This window comes from Panthera leo, chromosome E2 (assembly GCF_018350215.1).
Source record: "Panthera leo isolate Ple1 chromosome E2, P.leo_Ple1_pat1.1, whole genome shotgun sequence".
Taxonomy (NCBI): Eukaryota; Metazoa; Chordata; class Mammalia; order Carnivora; family Felidae; genus Panthera; species Panthera leo.
In genome coordinates, this window is record NC_056693.1 from 6,878,419 (window position 1) to 6,900,004 (window position 21,586).

A 21,586-nucleotide genomic window follows, 5' to 3' on the forward strand; every position below is an offset into this window, starting at 1 on the left:
TGGCTTCATTTTTGTTTCACGGCAAATTTCCACAAGACAAAATCATTGGAAACCAAGCGTTTTATTGTTTTAAAGCAATAAGGGGGTGCCTGTCTGGCTCAGTCAGTAGAGCATGCGACTCTTGATCTCAGGGTTGTGAGTTCAAGCCCCACAATGGGGGTAGAGATTACTTAAAAAAAAAGAGAAAGGACATTGCAGAAAACATAAATGAATATACCACAGTTTATCCACACACCTATGAATACACTCCTGGGTTGTTTCCAGTTGGGGGCTATTATAAATAAAGCTAATATGGGGGTGCCTGGGTGGCTCAGTTGGTTGGCCTGACTTCAGCTCGGTCATGATCTTATGGCTGGTGACTTTGAGTCCCATATTGGGCTCTGTCCTTACAGCACAGAGCCCACTTCGGATCATCTGTCTCCCTCTCTCTGTGCCCCTCCCCAGCTTCTGTTCTCTCTCTCTCAAAAATAAATATTAAAAAAAAATAATCAAGCTACTGTGAACCTTCTTATAGTCTTTTTGTTGAAATATGTTTTGGGTTTCTTTGGGTAAATATCTGGTATCTGAGGAGCTGTTTAAAATATGTAGTTGTAGGGGTGCATGGGTGGCTCAGTTGGAAGCATCAGACTTCGGCTCAGGTCATGATCTCACCGTTTGTGAGTTCGAGCCCCACATCGGGCTCTGTGCTGACAGCTCCGAGCTTGGAGCCTGCTTCAGATTCTATGTCTCACTCTCTCTCTGCCCCTCCCCTGCTCATGCCCTGTCTCTCTGTCTCTCTCAAAAATAAATAAACATTAAAAAAAATTGGGGGCACCTGGGTGGTTCCGTTGGTTAAGCATCCGACTTTGACTCAGGTCATGATCTCGCAGTCTGTGGGTTTGAGCCCCATGTGGGGCTCTGTGCTGACAGCTCAGAGCCTGGAGCCTGCTTCGGATTCTGTGTCTCCCTCTCTCTGCCCCTCCCCCACTTACTCTCTCCTGGTCAAAAATAAACATTACAAAAAAATTTTTTTAATAAACAAAAAACAGGGGCGCCTGGGTGGCTCAGTCGGTCAAGCGACCGACTTCGGCTCAGGTCACGATCTCACAGTTTGTGAGTTCAAGCCCCACGTCGGGCTCTGTGCTGACAGCTCAGAGCCTGGAGCCTGCTTCGAATTCTGTGTCTCCCTCTCTCTCTCTGACCCTCCATTGCTTGCTCTCTCTCTCTCTCTCTCAAATATAAACATTAAACAATTTTTTTTAAATATGTAGTTTTAGGGGCTCAGTCATTTGAGTGTCTAACTTCAGCTCAGATCATGATTTCACGGTTCCTGAGTTCAAGCCCCCTGTGGGGCTCTGTGCTGACAGGGCAGAGCCTACTTTGGATTCTGTTTCCCCCTCTCTCTCCCCTTCCCCCACATGCGTTTGTTTTGTATCTCAAAAATAAGCATTAAAAAACATTTTTAATAAATAAAGTAAAGTAAAATATGCAGTTTTGTTGGGATCTAATTGACATGAAACACCGTTAAGTTTATGGTGTATCACACAGTAGTTTGGCTTACATATATTGTGGAATGATCACCACAGTAAATTGACTTGTCCATCATCTATCATCTCTTAGATGCAATAAACAGAAAGCAAAAAAAGAAAAAAAAATTGTTTTTCCTTGTAATGAGAGCTCTTAGGATTTACGCTCTTAACAACTTTCAAGTACCCTGTATGGTCGTGTTCCCCGTCATCATCATGGTGTATGTTGCATCCCTAGTACTTCCTCATCTGGAGCTGGAAGTTTGTACCTTTGACCACCTGCCTCTGATTCCCCTGCCCCTGTTCCCACTGTTGGTCACCAACAACCACTGTTGGTTGATCTCTTTCTCTAGGAGTTTGATGTGTTTTTTTGTTTTGTTTTTAGATTCCACACTTAAGTGAGATCAGACAGTACTTGTCTTCCTCAGATTTGTTTCACTTAGCATAGTGCCTTTATTTATTTTTTAATTTTTTTAACGTTTTTTTAAAATTTATTTTTGAGACAGAGAGAGACAGAGCATGAACGGGGGAGGGGCAGAGAGAGAGGGAGACACAGAATCGGAAGCAGGCTCCAGGCTCTGAGCCATCAGCCCAGAGCCCGACGCGGGGCTCGAACTCGCAGACTGTGAGATCGTGACCCGAGCTGAAGTCGGACACTTAACCGACTGAGCCACCCAGGCGCCCCTCTTTTTTTTTTTTTTTAAGAGGTGTGTGTGTGTGTGTGTGTGTGTGTGTGTGTGTGTGTGTGTGTTGCATTGACTACAGATTCAATTTCTTTTTTTTTTTAATTTTTTTAATGTTTATTATTTATTTTTGAGAGAGAGAGAGAGAGAGACAGAGCACGAGCAGGGAAGGAGCAGAGAGAGAGGGAGAAACAGAATCCGAAACAGGCTCCAAGCTGTCAGCACAGAGCCCGACGCGGGGCTCGAACTCACGGACTGTGAGATCGTGACCTGAGCTGAAGTCGGCCGCTTAACCGACTGAGCCACCCAGGTGCCCCGCGTAGTGCCTTTAAGGTCCATCCTTGTTGTCGCAAATAAATGTTGTGGACATTATGGAAAGTCTACTGTGGACTTATGGAAAAATTGCCACAGGTGGTATTTGGGGAAGATATTTGGGGGAGGGTGGGGGAAGCTGGGAATTCAGGGGCGAACAGTATACAGCAGTTATAACCTATTTTCTTCAGCCTAATAACAGTGAGGGGTGAGGTGAGGGCCAGTCTCTTGAATACACATTTGGATGGATGAGGATATCCTGGATTTCTTGGAAGGTTGTTTGTTTAGGGGCCGCAGAAAACTCAATCTGGAGAAGCTGACAGAGACGTAGGTGAGTTAGGAATCTCTCCCAATGGGGGTGAAGAAATGAGATTCTGCCAAACTTCCTCTTCCTTAATTGTGCCAGAGCTCCAAGTAACCACTGGGTGGGGTTTGTGTTCTTTTTTTTTTCTTTTTTCTTTTTTTAAATTTTTATTTATTTTTGACAGAGCATGGCGGTGGCGGAGAGAGAGGGAGAGGGAGAGAGAGAGAGAATCCCAAGCAGGCTCTGCACTGTCAGGACTCTAGTGAGGCTCGAACTCATAAACTATGAGATCATGACCTGGGCCAAAGTCAGATGCTTAACCAACTGAGCCACCCAGGCGCCCCCATTGGGGTTGTGTTCTAACTCAAGTTTTCATTAGCTCTTGAACAAATAAAATAGGAGTGGCATCAATCTCAGGTCAGGCCCAAGTTGTTTTGCTTGCTGTCTCTTTGATCTCCCAGATTTCTCTCTTCTAATAAGCCCAATTTTAGATAACATAGCTCTGATATGAATAGGATGCCCTACTTCAGACTGCCTGGATCCCAGAAGCCAAGAGGCTTCTTTAGTGTAAAGGGAAAGGAATGAATTCATTTTTTTAATGCCCCTCCCTTAAAAAAAAGTTTATTTATTTTTTGAGAGAGAAAGAGAGACAGAGCACAAGCAGGGAAGGGGCAGGGAGAGAGGGAGACACAGAATCCGAAGCAGGCTCCAGCCTCTGAGCTGTCAGCACAGACCCCAAAGCGGGGCTCGAACTCACGAGCCACAAGATCATGACCTGAGGGGAAGTTGGACACTTCACCAACTGAGTCACCCAGGTGCCCCTACCATTACATTGAGTTAATTGCTTTTGCATTTTCCAAGGCATGTTTGTATCCCCATTACTGAAGGTTTTGCTATTAAATACATAGTTTAAAAATCTAAAAAGAAAATAAAATAAACCTAATTATGTGTACCTAAGTAGTAGAGTTTAATTTTGCCTTTTGGAAAGCTGCACGTAAAAAAGAATATAACAGATCTATTCTGATATCTGTGGCTTTTTCATTTAGCGTGATGATCTTAAGATTGATCCATGTTGTACAGACTGCTTCAGTTATCTTATTGTATAGTAATTCATTTTAGGAATATACTGCAATTTTTTTAATGTTTACTTATTTATTTTTGAGAGAGAGAGAGAGAGAGAGACATTCAGAGTGCAAGCAGGGGACGGGCAGAGAGAAAGGGAGATACAGAATCTGAAGCAGGCTCCAGGCTCTGAGCTGCCAGCACAGAGCCCGATGCAGGGCTTGAACCCACAAACTGTGAGATCGTGACCTGAGCCGAAGTCAGACGCTTAACCGACTGAGCCACCCAGGCACCCCTGCAATTGTTTATCCTACTGTTGATGGACATTAGATTTGTTTACAGTTTGGTGTATTATGAAATATGTATGTATTTTATAATCTTGGACACACACTTGTTCAGCTGTGTTTTTCCCTTACCTACGATGTATGTGCCCTAGTGTCCATAGGCACACATTTGTTGGTAGGGCATTTATGCATTTATCTAGGAGTGGATTTGTTGGGTCATAGAGTGACTTTTAAAAGACTTTGAAGTGGAAAATGGAAACATATACAAGAGTAGTAAGCTTCAAAAGTTGAAAACATTCTGCTGATCTCTCACTGATTGCCTTTTTTTCTTCTGGGGATTATCTCTAATCAGATATCATGTGTCATGTCATTTTCCCTGTAAATACTTTAGTATGTATCTGTAACAGATAAGGGTTTAAAAAGACTATAGCCACCATTACACCCAACAATTAACAATAATTTTTAAAAATATATTAGGGTTCTCCAAAGAAACAGAACCAATAGGTTGCGTGGGTGTGGGTGTGTGATTTATTGTGAGGTGTCCACTCGCATGATTATGGAGGCTGAGAATTTGGAGTTGGAAAGGGTGAGGAAGATGTCTTCCTGATTAGTAACTTGTTAGCTGTTCCTGAGAACCTCTCCTTTTAGAATAGAATTACCTCACCCCCATCTGCCATTTCAAGACCAAAGCAGCTCCAGAGGATCTCAAACAAGATACTGTACAGCAACCTTTCTGTTAAGATTTATTTTGCTGGGGTGCCTGAATGGCTCAGTCGGTTGGGTGACCGACTTTGGCTCAGGTCATGATCTCATGGTTCGTGAGTTCAAGCCCCGCATCAGGCTCTGGGCTGAGAGCACAGAGCCTGCTTGGGATTCTGTCTCTCCCCCTCTCTCTGCCCCTCCCCTGCTCATGTGTTCTCTCGCTTGTGTGCTCTCTCTCTCTCTCAAAAGTAAATAAACATTAAATTTTTTTTTTTATTTTGCTAACTTAACTGCCCACATTGCCCTCCTAAGAGCTGCCTCACCACCCCATAAGAAGACCATTTGTTCTTGGGTGTGGACTTTAAAGATATATCTGTGTTTCCAAGATCTGTTACTGGTTCTTAGTCGGTTCTCTTGTAAAGAGAACACTTATTCAACTGCTAATCAGCACAGGAATCTGATTGTACACACAGCTACCAGGGAGCTTTGTGAATGAATACAGATTCCTGCATTCTGTATCAGACTCTGTCGATCAGATGGCTTGGTGCTGCAGTGACCTAACCCATATTTAAAAACACACCTCCCGGGGCGCCTGGGTGGCGCAGTCGGTTAAGCGTCCGACTTCAGCCAGGTCACGATCTCGCGGTCCGTGAGTTCGAGCCCCGCGTCAGGCTCTGGGCTGATGGCTCGGAGCCTGGAGCCTGTTTCCGATTCTGTGTCTCCCTCTCTCTCTGCCCCTCCCCCGTTCATGCTCTGTCTCTCTCTGTCCCAAAAATAAAAAATTAAAAAATAAATAAATAAATAAAAAAAATAAAAACACACCTCCCCACACCTCCCCAGGTGATTCTGATCAGTTGTAGAACCTTATTTGGGAAACAGTTACCTAGATGGTATTTGGAGCTGGGAGAGCCAGGAGATGGAAACACAAGGAAAAAACACAGTTGCTCAATCTTCAGTGTCCCAAGATTATGAGACATTCACACAAAGTCCCTTTTTATCTAGTAGCGAGTTTATCTTAGGGTGGGATGAGATACAGGAGACATGCCCACTCTCCTATCTCTGGAATGAACATTCTGGAATGAATGAGGGGGACTTCCTGGATTACAAAACAGATTTCCTTGTTCAGATGCACTTGGAAATTCACTTTGGGGGAACTCACCTGGAAGAGAATCTGGTTCTTCTAGAGGACTCTCCCAGTGAGGTTAGGTTGTAGAGCTGAGGAGGCGGCCAGACGCCTGTTTCCTTGCTTAGTTTTCTGGAAGCCACAAGGTGGAGCTCTATTTCTAAGTCTGTTTTCTTTAGCGCTTAAAGGACACCAAAGCTGGGATTGTTCACTGCTGCTTGCTTCCCTTTGACCCCTCAGCTCTCCTTGTCCTAATAAATCCAAATTTAGAGAACTGCAGTGTCTGTACGAATGGGTTGCCCTACTTGAATCAGCCTAAATCCAGAAGCTATGAAGTTTTCCTGGTATGAAGGAAAAGGGATCTGAATTTCCCTGAACTGTTAAAAAAAAAAAAAAAAAAAAAAAGGAATATAACAAACCTAAGGGCAAAAACAGATAGAAGATAAACATGGAGATTAACATATTTGCATAAAGGAAATCCCCATGTACCACCAGCAGTAGAGATCACAGCATTCCAGAAGCTATCAGCTGCAACATACATTTTCCTGATCAGTTTCTCTCCTTTCTTCCAATTATATAACCAGTATCTTGATTATGGCAATCAATTCATCACTTTCCTTCATAATTTTACTGCATAGGTCTGTATCTCTAAACTGTATAGTTTAGGGGCATCTGGGTGGCTCAGTCATTTAAGTGTCTGACTCTTGATTTGGGCTCAGGTCATGAGCTCATGGTTTGTGGATTTGAGCCCCGTGTCCAGCTCTGCACTGATGGTACAGAGTCTGCTTGGGATTCTCTCTCTCCCTCTCTCTGCCCCTCCTCCGCTTGTGCTCGCCCACTCTCTCTCAAAATAAATAAATAAATAAATAAAAATACAGTTCAACTTTATTAACTAAAAATTTTGAAAACATAAATGGAATGCTGTACATACTGTTGTCTTTTTATTTTGTCTATGTGATAGATTCATGTTGTAGTTTTTAAATATTTTATTGCTGAAGAGTAATTTACTATTACTACACTTTATTCTGTTAATGAACTTTTGGGTTGTTTATAGTTTGGGGCTGTTGTAAACAATTCTACAGTGACCATTTGTGAAAACATGTGCTGTTGACATGAATATATAAAATTGAGGGTATGTGGAATTGCTGGGTATAGGAATCTTTTTTTTTAAGATTTTTAATTTATTTTTATTTTTTTTTTTAATGTTTATTTTTGACAGAGAGAGAGACAGAGCATGAGCAGGGGAGGGGCAGAGAGAGAGGGAGACACAGAATCCGAAGCAGGCTTCAGGCTCTGAGCTGTCAGCCCAGAACCCGATGTGGGACTTGAACCCACAAACCGTGAGATCATGACCTGAGCCTAAGTTGGACGCTTAACCGACTGAGCCACCCAGGAGCCCCTGGGTGAAGGACTTTTGATAACAAGACTACCTAATATTTATTTTGAGTTCTTTCTTTTGCCAATGCATCAGGAAAGTATGTTACACAGTAATGGATTATTTGCAAGTGATTATTTGCAGAAAGCCAAAAAAAAAAAAAAGAAAAAAAAAGAAAAAAAAAAAAGCCGAGTATTATTGTAGACTGATTTATGTCAAAACAGAAGCACCAAGCAACAGTCAGAGTGCTTTACTTGAAGTAGAAATTCAAAACCAGATTCATAAAAATGTAACCTACATGGGAATTTATAAATCTTGTAAACTGCAATGATATGAGGGTCAGAGATCATTTTAGCTAGCTTTAAAGGTTCTCACTTGGGGCGCCTGGGTGGCTCAGTCGGTTAAGCGTCCAATTTCAGCTCAGGTCACGATCTCGCGGTCCATGAGTTCGAGCCCCGCGTCGGGCTCTGGGCTGATGGTTCAGAGCCTGGAGCCTGCTTCAGATTCTGTGTCTCCCTCTCTCTGCCCCTCCCCTAATCATGCTCTGTCTCTCTCTCTCAAAAATAAATAAAACATTAAAAATTTTTTTAATAAAATAAAGGCTCTCACTTGATATCTGGATGATACCATTGTTTATTTATTCATCAATTCAATATTTATTGAGTGTCTGTCTATCACATGTTAGGCACTATATTACACATATGGTATGGGGATCCATTGGTGAACAGTATGGACCAAAATCCCTGCCTTCAGATAGCTTACATTCTCATTATGTAAAGGAAAGCATACCAGGTACTACACACAGTTATTATACCATTTCATGCCAATAGATTTGACAGTTTGGATGAAATGGCTAAATTTATTAAACGTCACAGTTTGTCAAAATTGATGGAAGAGGAAATAGAAAATCTGAATAGTCCCATAACTATGAAAGAAATTGAACTCGTTACTAAAAGCCTTCCCAGAAAGAAAACCCAGGGCCAACTGTCTTCGCTGGTGAATTTCTGAACATTTATGAAAGAATATAATCAGAGAAATCACTTCCCAAGTCTGTGTAGGAGGCCATTAGAAGTTTGGTGCAAAAGCTGACCAGGATATTAGTGGAAAGGAAAATAACAGACCCATCTTTACATAAACATAAATGCATAAGTTATAAACAAATCTAGTGACATAAATTATAATTAGACAAAATACATCATGACCAATCCTGGTTTATTCTAGGAACGCAAGGGTAGTTTCACATGCAAAAATCAATCAAGGTAATGTATGATGGCGTAAATAAAAGGATAAAAATAATATCTTCATATATGCATAAAATTCATTTGATACAGTTCTATAGCCATTCATGATTTTTAAAGGAAGAAAACACTTAGTAAACTATTAATACAAAGAAATTCCTGTAATCTTATTAAAAATAGCTTAAAGTAAAACCTACAGCAAACATCTTAATGGTAAAATAACTAAAGTTTTCCCCTTACCATACCCTCTTATCTAAGCATTACCAGTTCCCCATCACTTTCTCTTCTCCTCCCCTGTACCCCTTTACAGTCTCCACTTATCCCAGGGGAAGAAGCTGAGGCCCAAAATCCAAAAATGACATCTTATGTCACTTTTTCCTTTCATGATGCGTGTCTCAGTATGACCCAAGGTAAGATGGAACTGGAAATGGGAGAAGGGTAGGAGCATACAGAGCTCAAAAATGTCCCCCAGCTGCCCTCACATTGCCTGTAACTCTGCTTCTTCATGAGGTAAAGTGGATCTGTTTGTTGTGTCACTGGTCTGGGATAAGTCCTCAGTAAGGGCCCTCTCCAGACTGGCAGGCAGGGAGTGGATCAGTCTCTCTCGGAAGTCTTGGCCCACGAAGACGTAAAGGATTGGATTGAGGCAGCTGTTGAAGAAGGCCAGGGAGCTTGTTGGATTAGTCAGGACATCAAGGATTTTGTACTTGCCCTCAAACAGTATCTGTTTGAGCCAGACTGTGCTTAAAAGGGCAACCATTTGAAAGGGGAACCAACAGAGAAAGAAGGAAGCCACAACAGCAGTAAGGACCCTTAAGGGACGGCTGGATTTAATCATGCCTTTTTTACGTATCTTGGCAGCAATGAGCCCATAGCAGATAGCAACAATGGACATTGGCATACTGAAGCCAATGATAAACCGGATGATCCCTCTGATTGTCAACATGGTGATACCCACCTTCAACCTCTGTTCAGTACTGTTGCCCCAGTGTGCAAAGGTGAAAGTACAGTATATATTCCCTGTTCCATCATTTACTGTAGTCAAGAAGATGAAAACTGGCAAGGTAAGGACTAGGGCAAAAATCCAGGGTCCAATGATGAGTTTTGTAGCCAGACTTACAGTGCGGTGGTTCTGGGCCCAGACTGGATGCAAGACACAAATACAGCGGTCCAGGGCAATGAAAGCAATGAGGAAGACACTTCCAAACAGGTTGATGTCCACCACAATGTGAATTACCTTACACAGGAACCAGCCAAAAGGCCACCGTTCTTTCATGGCCATTGAGACAATGAGAAATGGCAGAGTGGCAGTGAAAGAGAAGTCGGCCAAGGCCAAGTTCAGGTAACAGATGGTGGTGACGCTGCGTGCCATCCGGAATCCAGCCACCCAGATCACAAGCCCATTGCCCAGGATGCCAAAGACAAAGGTGATCCCAAGCACCACCAGTGATAGGATCCACAGAACAGTGTAGCCAGCAGACTCGTGGAGTATCTCTTCATATTCATTTGGAGCGATGGAGTGGTTGGTTTCCATCTTGCACACACCTGAAACATTTCAACAATGGCCATTTCCAATCCATGAACCATCTTACAGCCTCCCTATTCATGGACAACATCAACTACCACTCCAACTAGGACCCCCACTCTACTGAAACTTGGCCGGTTATACTGTAAAATTGACACTCTTTTGGCTATTACTTTGGGAAAGGATAGTTCTCCATATTCCCATAATAATTCATATGCATTCCACCTATCAGGCTGATTGCTTAGCCAAGAGGATTACAAGGCTCCTGTTTACTACCAGAAAACTACACCGAGGGTGAATAGATAAGAGAAATTGATTAGGAGCCAGTTACAGCTTAGTGAGGGAAGCGCTAGACTCAGAGTCAGCCGAGGAGGCACATTGCTTAATGTCATGCAGAGTTTCTCAGCCTTGGCACCATTGAACATTTGGAACTGGATAATGCTTAGCTGTGGAAGACTTTCCTGTACATTGTACAATGTTTTAGCAACGTCCCTGGCCCCCATCTAGCAGCCCCACCCCCAGTTGTGACATGCAAAAGTATCTACAGACATTATCAAATGTCCCCTGGGTGGGTGGGTGGGGGAGAATCACTCCCAGTTGAGAGCCACTGTTAACAGTATGAAGAGTGTTGGGCTCTGGGGGGAGGTCAGTCTGTATTCTCATCTGACACCTGCCCAGTGGGTTCTTGGTGACATCTCTTTGAGCTTCAGTTTGCTCCTCCACAGAATAGAGGCCATTTTATGGAGGAGACTGATTTTCAGGTGAGGGTTAGTTGAGAGCGGACATGGAAATCTTTCAGGCAGGACCAAGTGAGTCTAACAGATGGGAACTTTCAGTTTTCCCCAGGCTCTATGCTGTGTCCTGGGGCTTAGTCCTGGGCCATCCACGCATCATGGAATCTCAAGTTCAGGTCAAGTACAGTGCTCACAACAGTAGCAGCTAGTACTTACGAGCATTTTCCATATGCCAAGAGTTCCTGTAGCCCTCACCACAACCCTTGTGTATGGCGTTTGAGGATTGACGTGTGCCAGAATTTGAGCTCAACCAGACAGATTCCACCAGAATTGTCCTCTCAACCTTCTTTCACCTGCTATACTTCCATAACAGAGTCAAGTTCTCTCTACCCACTCACTAAGCACCCTACAAGGCACTCAGAAGGGATGATTTTGCTGCAACAGGGAAAGCCAATTGTGCAATGACAGGAGAGGAAAGTCCAGTGAGACAAAGTTGTAAAATTAGGGCCGCACCCTGGTTGCAGTGTGGGACACAGAACCTGCAAACCACAGACGATACCCCAGTGGATTATGATGACTACTATTTGGTAAGCCCCTCAAATGTGCCAGTCACTGTACCTTTTATGATCTCCAATTACAACAGTCTTGCTTTTGGATAAGTATGATTACCACATAATTGGGGCACCTGGGTGGCTCAGTCAATTAAGCGTCCCACTCTTGACTTCTGCTCAGGTCATGATCTCGCTGTTTGTGAGCTCGAGCCCAATATCGGGCTCTGTGATTGCGGAGCCTGCTTGGGATTCGCTCTCTCTCCCTGTCTCTCTGCCCCTACCTTGCTCTCTCTCAAAATAAATAAATAGACTTAAAAAAAATAAAAAACTGAAGTATCATTACCACATAACATAAAAGGAAGCCATGACTCTGGCAGGGGAAGTGACTTGTCCAGTGTCGCAATTACTAAGGGGCACAGTTCGATTTCTGACCGAATTTCATATGGCAGCTCAGCATTTGTGTGTCTGCTGACTCTACTTCTCCAGCATATTTGCATTTCCAAGTTTTGAAATAACTGTTGTAGTTCCACTTCCTCCCGTCTGCTTTTCCCTGGCCTCTCCCCTCCTCATCTGTGCGCTCATCTGATGCCTTTGCCTCATATTTTAACAGGAAAATAGTAACCATTGGAACTTTTTAGCCTTCCCTGCCCCAAACCTTCCAATCTGGCTGCACTGCTACAGTCAGTGTAGAGTTCTCGTTCATCGCAGTGGCTACCTTCCCATGTTTGCTCTGGATCCCTCTCTACCTCACCTTCCCAAGAACTTTCCTCCTGCATTATCCCCCTTTTTTTTTTTTTTTTACCAAGAACAAAAACCCAAGATTTTCTTAATACTAGATTATGTTATCTTATCTCTTCCCCTTACAAAGAAACCATCCCAGGGGCTCCTGGGTGGCTGAGTCAGTTAAGCAACAGACTTGATCTGGGCTCAGGTCATGGATTCATGGTCGTGAATTCAAGCCCCGCATCAGGCTCTGTGCTGACAGTGCAAAGGGTGCTTGGGATTCTCTCTCCCCTCTCTCTCTCTGCCCCTACCCAGCTCTCACTCTCTCTCTCTCTCTCTTGAAATAAATAAACTTCAAAAAAATTTTTTTAAATAAAAAGAAACCATCCTGGGGACCCAAGGGGCCCAGTTGGTCAAACATCTGACTCTTGATCTCAGCTCAGGTTTTGAGCTCAGGTCTTGATCTCAGGGTCGTGAGTTCAAGCCCCACGTTGGGCTCCACACTGGGTGTGAAGCTTACTTTAAAAAATAAGTGGGGCATCTGGGTGGCTCAATGGGTTAAGCATCCAACTTCAGCTCATGATCTCATAGTTTGTGGATTCAAGCCCTGAGTTGGGGTCTCTGCTGTCAGCACAGAGCCTACTTTAGATCCTCTGTCCCTCTCTCCTTTTGCTCCTCCCCCACACTCTCTCTCAAAAATAAATGTAATAAGTAAATAAACAAATAAATGAATATTTAAAAATAAAAAGAGGGGCGCGCCTGGGTGGCTCAGTCGGTTGAGCATCCGACTTCAGCTCAGGTCATGATCTTGCCGTACATGAGTTCAAGCCCCGCATCAGGCTCTGTGCTGACAGCTCGGAGCCTGGAGCCTGTTTCAGACACTGTGTCTCCCTCTCTCTCTGCCCCTCCCCGACTCATGCTCTGTCTCTCTCTCTGTCAAAAATAAATAAACATTAAAAAAAAAAATTAAAAAAAAATAAAAAGAAACCATCCTGTTCCGTTTTTTAAAGATTTCATTTTTAAGAAATCTCTATACCCAACATGGGGTTTAAAGTCACAGCCCTGAGATCAAGAGTCACACACTCCACTGACTGAGCCAGCCAAGAGCCCCCTCTAAATTTCACTTTCAATGTTAGGGCAGCCCAGGGTTTGTACCTGCTCCCCTCCGTCCTCTCTATGTAGTCTTTCCATAGGTAGTATCATCTGGTCTCATGGCTTATACTACACTGATAACTTCCTTTTTAGGTTTTGTTTATTTAAGTAATCTCCACACCCAACAACCCCGAGGTCAAGAGTCCCACACTCCACCAGCTGAGCCAACCCAGGGCACCTATACTGAAAACTTCTCATCTAAGGCATCAGCCTTGGCTTCTCCTTAGAGCTCTAGCCTGATATAACCACCTGACTTCTTGACAGCTCCCTGTGGGAATGCCATAGGCACTCCAAACCTGACATTACCCAAACCAAACTGAACTATTCCATCCTCCCAAATCTGCCTCTCTCACAGTATCCTGTATCTATTTGGAATGTAAACACCCAGCTGTTAAAGCTCCAAATCTAAATCGTGTCCTTGCTGTCTTTGCCTTATCACCCAAAGCAATCCAAGTTTATAGATTCTGTCTGCAAAGCAACTGAATCCACACCCAGAATCACTTCCATCTCCACTGCCCTTGCCCATGCCCCCTCTTCTGGTCTGCATGTTTCCACTGACCTTACAAATAGCTTGTTCCTGTTCCGAGTGCCTCCCCCCACTCACCCCAAAACATCCATTCTCCAGACAGTGGCCGTATGACCTTTTAAAAACACAGATCATGACATTATTCTGTTCAACACCCTCCAGTGGTTTCCAAACTCCTCACTCAAGCTTACCAAGCACTGTTGGATCTGCCCTGTCTACCCTTCTTTTGTGACCCAATTTCCAAAGTGTGGGGAGTCCCCACACCAACAAACAATTTCCAAGAATTCAGCTCAGTTCTGACACCATCAGATCACACCGGTTAAAGGTTCAGTCCCAAAAGATGCCCCTCCTGCCCCTGGGCCAAATCAGACACCAGCTGCAAGCCCAGGGTACCTGTGTGACTGACTGACTGGCTGTAAATCAGAGGTTCCCATAACCTCGTCCTCACAAAACTTAATGATTTCCAGAACCCAGAGAAATATTTTACGTACTAGATCACCAGTTGATTAGAAAAGGTTGTAACTTAGGAACAGCCAGTTGGAAGAGATGCATAGGGCCAGGTATGAGGCAAAGGCGCGAGGCTTCTATGGGCCCTCCAAGTGTGCCGCTCTCCAGGCATCTCCATATGTTTTCACCAACACGGAAGCTCTCTGAACCCTGCGTCCTTTTGGGGTTTTATGGAGTGTTCATTACATAGGCATGACTGATTAACTCATTGGGGTTAATGAGGATTGGGGATTGAACTGGGGATTGAACTCAGTTTCTACCACTTCTTCTCTCCCTGGAGGTCAGGGGGCTGAACCTGAAAGTTCTGGCAACCAGCCCCCAGCCTTAGGTGCCTCCCCCAAATCACTCATTAACATAACAAAAGACACCTCTATTGCTCTCGTCGCTTAGGAAATTCCCAGGGTTTTAGGAACTTGGTGCCAGAAACAGGATGAAGACCCGACATATATTTCTTATTATGTATCACAACATCACACTGGATCGTACTTCATACATTCACTGTGATCTTCTTACATAATGGGCTCCATCGAAATTGAATTCCTTCAGTTCCTCCAACATGCTGAGCTCACTGCCATCTCGGGGCTTCTGGATCCTCTGTTCCTTCTGCCTACGATGCTCTTTCAGGCTTCCCACATTTGGCTCTTACTGAATATTCAGTCCAAGCTTAGATACTAACATGTTCAGAGGCCCCACCTGGCCCATAATGCAGAGCAGCTATACCAGATATTTTTCCTGTGTATCCATTTGTTTATTTTCTACTCTAAATATCCTCCACATTAGCATATATGCTAGAAGACTACCAAATTCTTTCAATGTTATACTTCTAGAGTAACGCTCTCCAATGGAAACATAAATGTAAGCCATAAATATGAGCCATATATGAGGGTTACCATTCTCTTTACAAAGTAAAATAAATTGATTATAATAACATATTAACTTTGATAATATATTCTATGTAAGCCAACATATCAAAAGAATATTATTTGAAAATGTAACCAATATAAGAGTCATGAGTCAGGGGGCTCCTGGGTGGCTCAGTTGGTTGAGCATCATAATCTCACAGTGAGTGGGTTTGAGCCCCACTGTGCTGTCAGCACAGAGCCCGCTTTGGATCCTCTGTCCCAGTCTCTCCTTGCCCCTCCCCTGCCTGTGCTTTCTCTCTCTCAAAAATAAATATTAAAAAAAAAAAAAGTTACCAATCAGATATTTTACATTCTTTTTTCATGCTAAGTCTTTGAATATAACATTGGTTTCACACTTCCCAGCACATCGCGGTTTGGCCTAGCAAGAGCTCAACAGCCATATGTGGCAAGTGGATTCTGTATTGGACAGCCCGGCCTAAGGGCTTAGGAGGTATCTGCCACCTAAGGAGGTAGAGGTTCAAATAATAAGTTTTGAAATTGTCAAGCCCCCAACTTACCACCAGCTGAGATCCTTTTTCTGTCTCTAGTTCCTGGCTTCTTGCAGAGTGACTCAACTCGGGCAGATGCTTTATTGGATAAGGGGGAGGGACAGTGGAGCTGGGACCAATCAGGTGACAGAAACCCAGGCTTCTTGCAGTTTCCAGAAAGCAATCTGGATGTGTTGTCAGCATCCCCTTCTTAGAAGTCTGAATATTCCCCTCACCTCCAACCTACTGTGGGAGACAGGAATTCAGCCCTCTAAATGTCAAGAATCAAGGAATCTGGATGTCAAAGCCCTCCCTTTCTCCTTCAGGGATTCAAGAAAATGAAAGAAACAATTAGTGAGATGAGAGGAACTCAAGGCAAGCAATAAAAAGCATAGAAGATGGTCAAAATCTTGCTTCTTTACTCACACAACAGGTTTTTTTTTAGTTTATTTTTTAAGTAGGCTCCATGCCTGGCATGGAGCCCAAAATGGGGTTTGAACTCACGACCCTGAGATCGAGAGTCAGATACTTAACTGACTGAACCACCCAGGCACCCCTGCCCATGTAGCACTCATGATACCAAATGTGTAGTAAAGGGCTCAATCCCACAAGCCTCCCCCATTTCAGATGCTACTTCTCAGCTTGCCACCTGTACTTCTGACTGACCAGCTAAATCAGGGGCTCCTGTGACCCCCTTAGGTTCAATAATTTGCTAGAGTGGCCCAACAAACTCAGGAAGGCAATTTGCTTGTGTTTACCAGTTTATTATGTAAAGGTTATGACTCAAAAACAACCAAAGCCTGTGTCCATCTTGTCATTTCAGATGAAATAAAGAACAATAGGGTTTGTATCAACCCCCAGGCACAGCTGGACAGCCAAGGAATCTGTGGGAACCCTACTAGCTTGTAGGTAGTTAATCAGCACTACCCTAAAGATATAATCACAAGGGGTACCTAGTGAAACCTCTAACATAAAAAATAAAGATATTTTTCAGGGCACCTGGGTGGCTCAGTCAGTTAAGCGTCCGACTTCTGCTCAGGTCATGATCTCACAGTTCACGAGTTCGAGACCGCATCAGGCTCTGTGCTGACAGCTCGGAGCCTGAAGCCTGCTTTGGATTCTGTGTCTCCTTCTCTCTCTGCCCCTCCATGACTCGCAATCTATCTCTCTCTCTCAAAAATAAAAATAAACATTAAAAAAATTATTTTTAATTGGAAGGAAGTAGGTTCTGAGTCTGAACAAGAATTGAGTTTATTATAATTCTTCCAGTCCACCATCCCATTGGTTTTCTTCCAGGGGCTTCCTGAACATGACCACGAAATGGCTGCCATTGTTCCAGACATCACCATCATGGCCACATAACCTCCCAAGCCAGGAGAATGGGGATGGGCAGAAAAACAGACTTCATTAATATGCCTCTCTCATTTTATAAGGAAGGAAAATCTGTTCTGCTGTCGTTGCAAAACCTCTTCTTACTTTCCACTGGCAGAACCAAGTAATATACCCATTTCTAGACCAATGCCTCACACACACACACACACACACACACACACAAAGTTTTAATGAAGTTGCCCTGATTGGCTTACGATGAAGGAAATTGCCACCTGGATAAAATGGAGTCCACTTATCAAGGAATAAAGGTGGTAGATAAGTGTATAGGTATAGATCTCCAAAGGAGTTCTCCCTTGCTGGTTCCTGGGGATGTAGAAAGTAATCAGACATGGGCTCTGACCGACTGGATGAAGAGATGAGACGGTGAAGGGCTTGTGTCACTGACTTAGGTCCTTTGGGTTCTCCGAGCAATAGAAATTTACTAGAGGCATTGACTAGAGGAGTTTCAGGCTTTCATTGGAGCTTATGCTCAAGCACAAGGGTCCTTTGTGCTGCCTCTCTGGCAAAGGCCAGAGAACGTTCTTTAAAAGAGACTGAGATGGGGCAGGAGTGACTCTAAGTCATGTAGTTGGGGAGAGATACAGGAAATTGGGTGCACAGGTATAGTGAACAGAACATGCTTCATCGTGCATTGCATGTCTCATTAGTATGTTAAATCTCCACCCCTGGGAGTGTTTTTAGTATTATAATTGGGGAAGAAGTCAGTGAAAGGTCAGTGCTGGGGTCCACTCTTGGCGCAGGCTGGTTTTGATTTGTCTTTGCCAGTCGAGACCCTCCTTTGGTAAGCATCCTGCTTCCACATTCCTGCAAAATATGCTACTTAAGGGGCCTAGGGCTTCACCTATCAAGGGACACTGGGTTGCTTAATCAGGATTGAGGGGACTCAAGTCCAGTGCCTGCTCTGTCTCACTTGGTCACAGTAGAGTGAGAGTATACATAGTGATAGAGAGATGCCTGGGTTTTTATGCAAACCTCCAAAAGAAACAGCTAAACTCAGACTGACAAGACCTAGTAGTATAGAGATGTTGCCTAGAGGGAACATCTAGGCTGGGTCTTAGAGGCTCAGGTAAAGAAGAGAAAGAAAATTGCATTCCAGGCAGAGGGGAGTGAAAATGCACAGGGGAGAGGCCAAGAAATAGGTTAAGTTGGTTATTGGAGCGTAGGTAGTGAGGCAGAGAGCAGTAAGTGATAGCAAGGGTCGTCTCTTAGAGGCTCTTCACTGCTACAAGGACTTGGACTTTCTTCTTAAGGAAATGAAAAGCCATTGGGACCATACCAAAATAGAAAGCTTCTGCACAGCAAAGAAACCCGTTAACCAAACAAAAAGACAACCTAATGAATGCGAGAAGATACTTGCAAATGATATATCCAATAAGGGGTTAATATTCAAGATCTATAAAGAACTTATACAACTCAACACCGAGAAAACAAAAACAAAAACAAATAATCTGATTTTAAAGTGGGCAGAGGACCTGAATAAACGTTTCTCCAAAGAAGCCATCCAGATGGCCAACAGACACATGAACAGATGTTCAGCATCTCTAATCATCAGGAAGATGGAAATCAAAACCGCAATGAGATACCACCTCACACCTATTAAAATGGCTAGAATCAAAAAGACAGAAATAACAAGTATGGTGAGGATGTGGAGAAAAAGGAACCCTCATGTTGGTTGGAATGTAAATTGGCACAGCCACTGTTGGAGACAGTATAAAGGTTCCTCAAAAAATTAAAAATAGAAACAAAAGTAGAAATTCAACTACCAGGTATTTATCCAGAGAAAGCAAAAACACTAACTTAGTGTTTCATTACTGTTTAATTCTTTTTGAATTAAAAAAATAGAAGCACCCTTATGTTTATTTGCAGCATTATTTACAATAGCCAGTGGGGTGCCCAGATGGCTTAGTTGGCTAAGTGTCTGACTCTTGATCTCAGCTCAGGACTCGGTCTCAGGGTCATGAGTTCAAAGCCCTGCGTTGGGCTCCATGCTGGGTGTGATGTGTACTTTAAAAACAAAATACCCAACATATGGAAGCAACCAAAGTGTCCATCAATAGATGAGTGGATAAAAAATATGTGGTATACGTATACAATGGAATATTAGCCATAAAAAAGAATGAGATCTTGCTATTTGCAACAACATGGATGGACCCAGAGGGTATTATGCTAAGTGAAATATCGGTCAGAAAATGATAAATACTGTATCATTTCATTTATATGTAGAATCTAAAAAAATAAGACAAGTGAATGCAGAAACAAAACCATAAATACAAAGAACGAACCGTTGGTTGCCAGAGGCGGGTGGGGAGTGGGAATTGGCAAAATGGGTGAAGGGGAATGGGAGATACAGGTTTACAGTTATGCAATGAGTAAGTCATGGGGATGAAAGGTACAGCATAGGGAATATAGTCAATGGTATTGTGATCATGTTGTATGGTGACAGATGGGAGTTACATTTGTGGTGAGCATAGCATAATGTGTAGAGTTGTTGAATCACTATGTTGTACACCTAGAAGTAATGTAACATTGTCAACTATACTTCAATTTTTAAAAAATAGGAAAAATGAAAAGCCATTCAAACAAGAAAGGGACTTGTCAGATGCATGCTTCAGGAAAAAAAAAAAAAAAAAAAAAAAAAAAAGCCCTAGAGTTCTGCAAAGGAGTAGACTTGAGAATGCTCCCAATTGAAGCCAGAGACCGTAGAGTGGAGGGTCTTGCAAAAGATTAAAGGAAAGTTGTTGAAGAGCTGCCCAGGGCAGGAACAGTGTCATAGAGAGGAAGTGTGGTCTGAGGAAAGATTGTTCAGGCTCAGGAGATGGGCTCTGGAGACTGGGCAGCCATGGGGAATGAGAAGGAAGAAGGGCTCTTAATGAATCCCTCGGTTTTTGAGTTCCTGTTACTATTGCTACATAATAAGCCACCTTAAAACATAGCGATGTTTGAAAACCAATTTGACAATAAATTATATTATTGATTATATTATATCATATTAAAAAAACCATAGCGATGTCAAACAACCATTTTATTATGCTCATGGATTATATGGGTTAGGAATTAGAACAAGGCACAGAGGAGATGTTTCTTTCTGCCCCCCTAAGACTTGAAAGTTTGGAAGTGACTTGAAGGTTGGAGACTGGAGTCATCTGGAGCTTCCTTCATCTACGTGTCTGGTACCTGGGTTGGGATGACCCGAATGCCAAGAACCTACACAAGGCCTTTCCAGCATGGCGCCCCAGGATAATCAGATTTCTTCCATAATGACTGCCTTCCTCCAGAACGAGAGTCCCAAGAGAACCAGTAGAGGGGTGCCTGGATGGCTCAGTCGGTTAAGCATCCGACTTTGGCTTAGATCATGATCTCGCCATTCCCGAGTTCGAGTAGGGTTGTGTGCTGCCAGCTCAGAGCCTGGAACCTGTTTCAGATTCTGTGTCTCCCTCTCTGCCCCTCCCTGCTCATGCTCTGTCTCTCTCTGTCTCAAAAATACATAAACATTAAAAATAAAATAAAATAAAATAAAATAAAATAAAATAAAATAAAATAACCATACCAGGGTAATTTGGTGGGTTTGGGGGCCATCACTGATAGAATTCCATGAAGAGAAACAGAGAATATTTAGTTTCCTAGGGATGCCTCAACAAAATTACCACAGACTGGGCACCTTAGACAACAGAAACATATTTCCTCATGGTTCTGAAGGCTGAAAGTCCAAGATCAAGGTGTCAGCAGGACTGTTTTTTTCTGAGGGCTCCCTCTTTGGCTTGTACATGGATGTCTTCTCACTGTGTCTTTGTGTCTTCACATGATTTTTCTTCCGGGGCACCTGGGTGACTCAGTTGATTAAGTGTCTGACTCTTGATCTCAGCTCAGGTTTTTTTTTTTGTTTTGTTTTGTTTTTTAAGTTTATGTATTTTGACACGGAGAGAGAGCAAGTGAGGGAGAGGCAGAGAGAGAAAGGGAGAGAGAGAGAATCCCAAGCAGGCTCCACACTCAGCACGGAGCCGGATGCGGGGCTCGATCTCACAACCACAATTTCATGACCTCAGCGGAAATCGAGAGTTTGACACTTAACCGACTGAGCCACCCAGATGCCCCTGGTTTTTATATTTTTTAATTACTGAATAAAACCAAAAGGATAATAATCTGTGTTAAATGAAATGACATAAAATTCCATTTTCAGCATCTTCAATAAAGTTTTATTGGCACACCGCCGTGCTCATCGTCTACATATAGCCGATGGCTATACTCACGCTATAATGGCAGGGTTGCATAGTTGTGACAGAGACACTACGGCCTGCAAAACACGGAAGATTTACTATTCTGGCCCTTTAGAGAAAATGTTAGCCAAACCCTGGGTTAGATGGCCTGATTGATTGCGGAAGGAGTCAAGGGTACATTTGGGTTTCCAGCCCAGGCAATCTGGCTTCACCATCTCAGGCACTGCAGTTTACTGAAAGAATCTGAGGTTCACACAGGCCGCTTAGGATATCAGCCACCACAG

General features: G+C 43.3%; 1 protein-coding gene and 1 long non-coding RNA gene across 3 annotated transcripts; one reads left to right on the plus strand and one right to left on the minus strand.

Annotated features, from left to right (window-relative positions):
- Positions 1-7,972: 7,972 nt before the first annotated feature.
- On the minus strand, positions 7,973-15,761 carry LOC122208670 (N-formyl peptide receptor 2-like). Of its 2 annotated transcripts, none has more exons than XM_042919954.1 (2): positions 15,727-15,761; positions 7,973-10,133 (listed from the first exon to the last, which is right to left on the minus strand). In XM_042919954.1, exon 2 carries the CDS (start codon positions 10,120-10,122, stop codon positions 9,067-9,069), a length of 1,056 nt encoding a protein of 351 aa, XP_042775888.1. In that variant the 5' UTR covers positions 10,123-10,133; positions 15,727-15,761; the 3' UTR covers positions 7,973-9,066. The 2 variants fall into 2 exon arrangements, with proteins under 2 accessions (XP_042775888.1, XP_042775885.1); XM_042919951.1 differs by lacking the exon at positions 15,727-15,761 and adding an exon at positions 11,064-11,245.
- Positions 11,300-17,456, plus strand: LOC122208671. The gene is made up of 3 exons (XR_006197318.1): positions 11,300-11,434; positions 16,520-16,601; positions 16,993-17,456. It is a non-coding gene; the product is annotated as an uncharacterized LOC122208671 (long non-coding RNA).
- Positions 17,457-21,586: the final 4,130 nt, after the last annotated feature.